At 36.7% G+C, this 10145-nt stretch overlaps 1 protein-coding gene across 1 annotated transcript; it reads left to right on the top strand.

Moving 5' to 3' along the window:
* The first annotated feature begins 5911 nt into the window (after positions 1 to 5911).
* Positions 5912 to 8062, top strand: LRRN1 (leucine rich repeat neuronal 1). Its single transcript, XM_068983072.1, has one exon. It carries the CDS (start codon positions 5912 to 5914, stop codon positions 8060 to 8062), a length of 2151 nt encoding a protein of 716 aa, XP_068839173.1.
* Positions 8063 to 10145: the final 2083 nt, after the last annotated feature.

Here is a 10145-nt window from a genome sequence, read left to right as displayed (position 1 = left end):
CTTTGAAAGGCATCACTGGCCAATTCTGGGCCTTTAAAGCTATGATTTGTTATTATTTAAGGGACCATTCCTTTAAACTGCCACACTTGTTTATGGAAAACACGGTCTTCTCACATTTGACCAACTTTGGTCCAATCAGCCCTAGAACAAATCAATTTTACTTTTAAAAATAATCTGTGCTAGCCATTTGTTATTTGTTGCAGAATTTAAGATCTTAATTTGTGTGTTGGTGATAAAAGTTGGCCTGTATTATGATTAACTTACTTTATTATAGTAAAAAGCCCTAACATTAGATGTTGTTGTTCAGTCGCTAAGTCATATCCAACTCTTTGCAACCCCACTGACTGCAGTATGTAGGCTTCCTTGTCCTTCACTTAAACTTACCATCTTCCATTTTCTAAGTGTATAGTCACACTGTTGTACAGAGCTCTCAAAACTTCTTCATCTTGGAAAACTGATACTCTGAGTATCAGAGTAAAACTGAGTATTAGTTTTCCAAGATGAAGTTTAAAAATTTTTTAAATCTAATCTCTTTCCCCTCTCTACAGTCCTTAGCAACCACCTCCCTACTTTCTGATTCTGTGATTTTGATTATTTAAATAATTCATATGAGTGGAATCTTAGAGTATTTGTCTTCTGTGACTAACATTTCATCTAGTGTAAATGTCCCCAGGGGCCATCCATATTGTAGATGTGACAGGATTTCCTTCTTTTTTTAAGCCTTTTTATAGGTGTATAAGATCCCACTTTATGTATATGCCATGTTTTCTTTTTCCATTCATCCATCAGTGGACATCTGGGTTGCTTCCACTTCTTGCCATTATAAATGACACTACAGTTTACATTGGTGTGCACATACCTGTTTGAGATCATGCTTTGAATTCTTTGGGATAAATACCCAGAACTGGGGTTGCTGAATCATATTGTTATTCTATTTCTAATTTTTTGAGGAGCCCTCCATACTGTTTTCTATAATGGCTACACCATTTTACATTCCAACCTGTAGTGCACAAGAGTTTTAATTTCTTCACATCCTCATCAAAAGTTTGTTCTTTTCTGTTCTTTTGACAGTGACTATCCTCTTGGGGCCCAACTTCATTCTTTTGCATCTGGATACCCATACCATTTATTGAACAGACTATCCTTTCCTCATTGTATAGTCTTGGCACTCTTGTCAAAGATCTTCTGATAATATATGGAAGAGCTTATTTCTGGGCTCTCTGTTCCATTGGTTTTTATGTCTATCTTTGGTCATTATTACTTTGTAGTATGTTTTAAAACCAGGAAGTGTGATGCCTCCATCTTTGTTCTTTGTTTTCAAGATTGTTTTGACTAGTCAGGGCTCCTTGAGATTCCATGTAAATTTTAAGATGTTTTTTCTTTAATTGTCTTTAAATATTGTCATTGGGATTTTGATAGGGATTGCATTGAATCTAAAGATCATTTGGGGTAGATAGTATCTTAACAGTGGTAAGTCTTCCAGTCTATGAACATGGAATTTCTTTCCATTTATTTTCATCTTCTTTTATTTCTTCTAGCAGTATTTTGTAATTTTCAGTGTACAAGTCTTTCACCTCCTTGGTTGAGTTAGTTTATTCCTAAGTATTTTATTATTTTTGATGCTATTGTAGGTGGGATTCTTTCCTTAATTTCCTTTCTGGGTGGGTCATTAACTTGTATAGCTACACAACTGATTTTGTGTCCTGCTGCTGCTGCTGCTGCTGCAGCTGCTGCGTCACTGTGTCCTGCAGTATTGTTTAAATTGTTCATTAGTTTTAACAGCTTGGAGGATTTTTGCATGACATCTTTAGGGCTTTCTACATAGAAGATCATATCATCAGCAAACAGGGACAGTTTTACATCTTCCTTTCCTCTTTGGATGGCTTTTATTTCTTTCCCTTGTCTAATTGCTCTGCCTAGGAGTTCTATTACTAAGGTAAATAGGAGTGGCAATCGTTGCATTGTTCATGATTTTAGATGAAAAACTTAAACTCTTTCACCATTGAGGCTTATTTTAGCTGTGGGCTTTTCATATAGAAGTTTTATTATGTTGAGGCAGTTTTCTTTTACTCTTAGTTTGTTGAGTGTTTTTATCATGAAAGGGTGCTGGATTTTGTCAGGTGCTTTTTCTGAATCAACGAAGATAATCATGTGGGTTTTGTCATCCGTTCTGTTAATATGGTGTACAGTGATTGATTTTCATATATTGAATCATCTTTGCATTCTATGTATGAATCCAACTTAATCGTAGTGTATAATCCTTTTAAAGTGCCATTGAATTCAGTTTGCTAGTATTTTGTTCAGGATTTTTGGATCAATATTCATCAGATATTGGTCTGTAGTTTTCTTCTCTTGTTGCAATAATGGCTTTACTTTTAAACACTGTTAATGTATGGTTCCTGAGACATAAGCTATGTTTTAAAATGGTATAGGGACACTATGAAGCTTTGTTCTATGTATAATGTTCAAAAATAAGTCCAGGAGAATACAATAAAGAGAATTTACAATGGTATACAAATAGAAACATCCTAAACACCTCCTTTTGTGTTAAGGAAGTTTTATTCTCAGCTCCCAAAGGAGCTGAATGCTAGTTTGAGAGAATATATCTTCCCTCTTTGTTTGATATGATAGCTGACATTCTGAGCTTGTGTGGTGTGTTTGTTTAAAGAAGTTTGTGTATGTGTCAAGGAGAATTTTGAATATTTTGATATAATAACCTCATCATATAAACTAAAATGGAGAGATTCCACATGATAATATTCAAAGGATAGCCCCATAAAAGATACTCTTCAATGATAACAGACTGTTTTGGGAGTCTCACACAACTTAAATATATGTTTTACTTTCTGCCATGTTTTCTTCAGTTCAGTCAGAATTTAAAAATTAGGTGAAATTCCATCTCAGAGTTATTAAAGGTATATTTATTCTTCTGGTTTTTCTATTATGAATTAAAATTAAGGAAAAACCTGTGGCAAAATGTTCTTAACTGAACATCTATCGTGACCACTGTCCCTATTTTAAGATTACTGTAAATGGAAACAAGAGTCAAATAAACTTGTGGAGTTAATGATATTTGGAAAATGCTATTCTCTGAGGTATGTTTTTATTTTATGGGATTTCTTGATAAAAGTCACAATCAGGTAGTGTTAAACATTGAAAAGTTTTGCAGATCCATGATATGTGCTCAAGTATCCACATCAAGGGGAGGAGGATGTCAGTATGTTTTACCCCACTGAGGACAGTGAGCATCTAGCATTACACAGCACATGGCCTCCTTCTCCCACTTCTGACTTCCCAGATCTGTACTGGATGGTTTTTTAAAATTCCATCTTGTCTGCAAATAGAACTGCCTTACGACCCAGCAATCCCACTGCTGGGCATACACACCGAGGAAACCAGAATTGAAAGAGATATGTGTACTCCAATGTTCACTGCAGCACTGTTTATAATAGCCAGGACATGGAAGCAACCTAGATGTCCATCAGCAGAAGAATGGATAAGAAAGCTGTGGTACATATACACAATGGAGTATTACTCAGCGATTAAAAAGAGTACATTTGAATCAGTTCTAATGAAGTGGATGATACTGGAGCTGATTATACAGACTTAAGTAAGCCAGAAAGAAAAACACCAATACAGTATACTAGCACATATATATGGAATTTAGAAAGATGGTAATAATAACCCTGTATGCAAGACAGCAAAAGAGACAGAGATGTAAAGAACAGTCTTTTGGACTCTGTGGGAGAGGGAGAGGGTGGGATGATTTGGGAGAATGGCATTGAAACATGTATACTATCATGTAAGAAATGAATCGTTAGCCTAGGTTCGATACAGGATACAGGATGCTCGGGGCTGGTGCACTGTGATGACCCAGAGAGATGATATGGGGAGGGAGGTGGGAGGGGGGTTGAGGGTTGGGAACTCATGTACACCTGTGGCGGATTCATGTCAATGTATGGCAAAACCAATACAGTATTGTAAAGTAAAAAAATAAAATAAAATAAATAAATACCTTTTAGAAAAAAAATAAAGTGATTTGATACCTAAATAAATAAATAATAAAATTCCATCATTTTAGACCAGTAACTTGGTTTGTGTATCTTATAAAACAACCTGAAAAATGTACAATTTTTCATTCTTTCTACATATATATATATAACAAATAGAGAACTGCATGACTATTTGTAGCATTATGCTTCTTGGTCCCTCACAAGGATAACTGTGTTTTGTAAAGAATGAGGGTAGTAATAGCAGCTAATATGAATTGAGAGCTTACTGTCTATTGAACATTAGGCTTCAAACATGTTATATGCTCTACTTTATTGAATCCTTATAGTAATCTTCTGAAGATAAAGAGAACACTAGTCACTGAAGTACCTTCAGTACTCAAAGCTGAATTGCATTATAGCAAGTATAAGGAAATATATATCTCTACTTTTAATATCGTAGCAAATGACTGGACTGGTCTTGGGAGAGCAGGACAGACACTGAATCCATGACTTTTACGTGTGATGTAATCTAAAAAACCAGCAGCATTAGCTACTGTATGATCTTTACAAGCAGGCGAGCAATGCATATTTGACTCCAGAAGACCTTATCAAAATCAATAGATGATACATGGCTAAATAAAATCAAACATCTCCAGCTTTCCTTCTTTTATTTATCCTCCAATAACCACTGTATAGCTAAAATTAAATAGATGAGAGCTATAATAAGATAACAAATATAATTAACTTTTATAAGCATTTAATATCTGCCAGGCACTATACTAAGAGCTTTACGTAGATTCTTTTAGTTCTCTCAATAATCCTATGAGAGAGATACTTTTATGACCAATCCTGCTTTATGGTTGAAGAAGCTGAGGCTTTAAGAGGTTAAATAACATGCCCTTGTTATTTAACATGTTAAATAAGGTTGAATAACATACCCTTGTATAGCTATTAAGTGACCATGTCATTTCCTATGAGACGGAAGAAATCATGCATGTGAAATTATATATAAACATGTATAAGTGTATTTGTATTTTTAATGAAGGCCAGTAGTGTGGTGGACTAGAGTCCTTTTACAATTTCATTCAGTCAAAATCAGACGTGTCTATGAGAATACAAGAAGAACTGATATTTTTCTTTTGTAGTTCTGTTAAATTAAATTTTTGCATAAGAATAATTGAGCTAGATCAGCTGTGGCTGAATATGTCTACCATTTGGAAAAGAAAGAATTCGTGAAAACAAATGAAGAATACAATTAAAATACAAAGAGGAATGACCTTTTAAAATTTTTTTTGAGCCATATGTGTAGTTTCTACAGTTACCTTCATCTTGGAAGAAATGACATCTGTGGGCTTTTCCAAGTGTTTTTATTAAGTGTGTGTGTATATGTGTGTACCTGTGTGTTTAATGATTTCACTCAATAATACAAGAAGTCCCAATTAATTGTAAAAGTGAAGGAACACTAAAACTAGTTTAGTAAGTGTAATAATATATTAAAAGTATTCTACAAATTAAAAGCTTGTTTAATTACTTTGAATGTTATTAGATTTAATGTGATTGTCTTTTTAGTAGACAAAGAAAAGCTGTAATGTAGAATGTATATGGAGTAAACATAACATTTGTCCTAATCTGATTTTCAGGCACATCTCCAGACTTTGATTTGGCTGAAATAACTTATGCCATAGAGCTGTGCACATGCCTGGAATTGAGAGATACAGGTAAAGAGACTCCAGATTGCTTCCTGCCTTTTGAAACTCCAGGAAATCATCCCTTCAGACTCTGGAATTCTACAGTTTTCAACAGAGACTTTGCTTAAATGTTTACATTTTTTGCTTGCTGTCTTTCATACCACTATATAGTGCTCGTGTTTTGTTAAAACTTAACAATTGTCAGGAGTTCAACTTGCTTGGCAAGCCAGCATGGCTAGGATGAGCTTTGTTTTAGCAGCTTACCAGATGGTGCTGAGCTTGCTCATGACTTCATTAACTGGGTCTTCCCTACAAAGTAGTGAGTGTCCACAACTTTGTGTATGTGAAATTAGGCCCTGGTTTACCCCTCAGTCAACATACAGAGAAGCCACCACTGTTGACTGCAATGATCTCCGCTTAACAAGGATTCCCAGCAACCTTTCCAGTGACACTCAAGTGCTTCTCTTACAGAGCAATAACATCGCCAAGACTGTGGATGAGCTACAGCAGCTTTTCAACCTGACAGAGCTAGATTTCTCCCAAAACAACTTTACAAATATTAAGGAGGTAGGGCTAGCAAACCTGACCCAGCTCACCACTCTACATCTGGAGGAAAATCAGATTACGGAAATGAATGATTATTGTCTACAAGACCTCAGCAACCTTCAAGAACTCTACATCAACCATAACCAGATTAGCACTATTTCTGCCAATGCTTTTTCAGGCTTAAAAAATCTTTTAAGGCTCCACCTGAATTCCAACAAATTGAAAGTGATCGATAGCCGCTGGTTTGATTCCACACCCAACCTGGAAATTCTCATGATTGGGGAAAACCCCGTGATTGGAATTCTGGATATGAACTTCAAACCTCTCTCAAATTTGAGAAGCTTAGTTTTGGCCGGAATGTATCTCACTGATATTCCTGGAAATGCCTTGGTGGGCTTGGATAGCCTCGAGAGTCTGTCATTTTATGATAACAAACTGGTCAAAGTCCCTCAACTTGCCCTGCAAAAAGTTCCTAACTTGAAATTCTTAGACCTCAACAAAAACCCCATCCACAAAATCCAGGAAGGGGACTTCAAAAATATGCTTCGGTTAAAAGAACTGGGGATCAACAATATGGGGGAGCTCGTTTCTGTGGATCGCTATGCCCTGGATAACTTGCCTGAACTCACAAAGTTAGAAGCCACCAATAACCCCAAATTATCTTACATCCACCGCTTGGCTTTTCGAAGTGTTCCTGCCCTAGAGAGCTTGATGTTGAACAACAATGCTCTGAATGCCGTTTATCAAAAGACAGTAGAATCCCTTCCTAATCTGCGTGAGATCAGTATCCACAGCAATCCCCTGAGGTGTGACTGTGTCATCCACTGGATTAACTCCAATAAGACAAACATCCGCTTCATGGAGCCCTTGTCTATGTTCTGTGCCATGCCACCTGAATACAGAGGGCAACAGGTAAAGGAAGTTTTAATCCAGGATTCCAATGAGCAGTGCCTCCCAATGATATCTCATGACACATTTCCAAATCATTTAAACATGGATATTGGCACAACAGTTTTCCTAGACTGTCGGGCCATGGCTGAGCCAGAACCTGAAATATACTGGGTCACTCCCCTGGGGAATAAGATAACTGTGGAAACCCTTTCAGAGAAATATAAGCTAAGTAGTGAAGGTACATTGGAAATATCTAAAATACAGATTGAAGACTCAGGAAGATACACTTGTGTTGCCCAGAATGTGGAAGGGGCAGACACTCGAGTGGTGATGATTAAGGTTAATGGAACCCTTCTGGATGGTACCCAGGTGCTGAAAATATATGTCAAGCAGACAGAATCTCATTCCATTTTAGTGTCCTGGAAAGTCAATTCCAATGTCATGACATCAAACTTAAAATGGTCATCTGCCACCATGAAGATTGACAACCCCCACATAACATACACTGCCAGGGTCCCGGTAGATGTTCACGAATACAACCTAACACATCTGCAGCCTTCCACAGATTATGAAGTGTGTCTCACAGTGTCCAATATTCATCAGCAGACTCAAAAGTCATGTGTTAATGTCACAACCAAAAATGCTGCCTTTGCACTGGACATTTCTGATCAAGAAACCAGTACAGCCCTTGCTGCAGTAATGGGGTCCATGTTTGCCGTCATTAGCCTTGCGTCCATTGCTGTGTATGTTGCCAAAAGATTTAAGAGGAAAAACTACCATCATTCATTGAAAAAGTATATGCAAAAAACCTCTTCCATCCCACTAAATGAGCTGTACCCACCGCTCATTAACCTCTGGGAAGGTGACAGCGAGAAAGACAAAGATGGTACTGCAGAAACCAAGCCAACCCAAGTTGACACATCCAGAAGCTATTACATGTGGTAACTCAGTGGATATTTTGCTTCTGGTAGTAAGGAGCACAAAGACGTTTTTGCTTTATTCTGCAAAAGTAACAAGTTGAAGACTTTTGTATTTTTGACTTTGCTAGTTTGTGGCAGAGTGGAGAGGATGGGTGGATATTTCAAATTTTTTTAGTATAGCGTATCGCAAGGGTTTGACACAGCTGGCAGCGTCTCTAGGCTTCCAGTTTGTGTTTGGTTTTTATTCTTATCATTATTATGATTATGGTTATTATATTATTATTATTATTATTTTGTTTTAGTTGTTGTGCTAAACTCAATAATGCTGTTCTAACTACAATGCTCAATAAAATGATTCATGACAGGTTGGGGTTCCCCTGTGCTTTTACCAGTAGCATGACCCCTTCTTCTGAAGCCATCAGCAGACAGTACCGTGTCCTCCAAAAAGCTAACACAAGGTTGTGAAGCAGCATTGAAACTTTTGTAGCAATCTGGTCTATAGACTTTTAACTCAAGAAGCTAAGGCTAGACTTGTTACCTTTGTTGAATGATGTTAGTTGACTGTACTGTAATGTTGTATCAACTAAACTGAATGTTTGCTTTTGAACAACAACTTTTCTTTTTGTAATAGTTAAAAGGCTTAGAATAAGCTAACAGGCAATAGAAATATGTATATCAGATTTTTTATGTAACAAACTACATGTTAATTGTTACCTTATTCTTTTTATCTTTAGTAGACACTTTTAAAAAAAAGACAATAATTTTGTTGTGTTTAACTCACCAACATGTGGTGTATAATGAAGACAGAACTATAATAAATTAGTTTTGTTCTGATTTTTTAGAACACTTGCAATAATGTATCATTTATAGTTCTTGCTAGTTGCAGTGGTGATATTTTTCACATCCCTAAAAACAATCACCAAAATAAACTATGGACAGCATGTTGCTTTTTGAAACTAGGCCTAAAAAATTTTGATTTCTTTTTCTAAAGGAAGAAATAAATATTTTAATGAAAAGGATTTCTATATTTTAAATATTACTGATGAGACCTAATGGAAGGGAAAGTTCATATGAAGAAAAAAGGTATATTACTGTATCCCATGTAGAGCTAAATGTAGCAAAAGACACAGATACATTGGCTATGTCACATTCCTTCTCTGTAAGGGTCTTGTTAAAAATCTGATTTTTTTTTTTTAGTAGTAGTCATATTCCCCATCAGTCTAAAACATAAGTTCCAAAGTGTATTGCATGTTATTCCTTTAACAGCTGTCATTATGCCTAGATACATAATAATCCACATATCAGTGGGGAGATATCTACTGAGAAAAGTAAGTGATTAATAGAAGAGAGAACAACTTCTCTACAATTGGCATTTTACATCCAAATAATATGTATAAACTGTTTTTCAGAATAATGTGTTTCCCGAATAATGTGTGTGAAATTTAGAACAGAAGGAGCCAGGTTTAGGTAGGAGGCCAGATCCACAAAGTAGGGGAGGGGGAAGATTTAAAGGTATAGTTAGAGGAAGGAGGACCCACTTGAAGATGCAGATTCATACAGCAGAGAAATGTTTTTGAAAGACTGTTCCAGCTGGCACCTGCTCCCAGAGACATGCTGTCACCCCAGGAACGATGAGATTGTAAAAAGAAATTGAGAGCAAGCCGGTGCCAGCTGAGCAAAAGCAAGGGAAAGGGAGAACGAAGTGCAGGTGAGGAAGGATGAAGGATTTCTTTGTAAAATTCCTTTTCTGTGTGTCTGAATCTCTTAGAAAAAAATCGTCACCTTGCTTCCCATAGTGTCTACTGTGTAGAAGAGAAGTTCAAATGCTGAAGCAAGTGAGCTGCATAGAAAAACAAAGAGTATCTGAATAAGAGCATCTCTTTCCACAGCCTTCATTTGTTGGCAGAAAAACTGGGGCCCAGAGAAGGATTGTAACTTGCCCTGGTCAGACTTTTATCCATGGAGAAGGCTGCCTCCATCTGTTGCTCTGGGACCAGCAGCCTTCTAGACTACGGTGCAGAGCTTCTCTTTTACAGTTCTCACAACCTCTGGTGCCCTTGCTTCACAACGGCCTTGTATCTTCAAGTTCCCATTTATTCAGCACATAT

Source organism: Capricornis sumatraensis, chromosome 10 (genome assembly GCF_032405125.1).
Source record: "Capricornis sumatraensis isolate serow.1 chromosome 10, serow.2, whole genome shotgun sequence".
NCBI classification, from domain to species: Eukaryota; Metazoa; Chordata; class Mammalia; order Artiodactyla; family Bovidae; genus Capricornis; species Capricornis sumatraensis.
The sequence above is the reverse complement of the archived record's forward strand: the minus strand, read 5'-3'. Positions and strand labels throughout refer to the sequence as shown.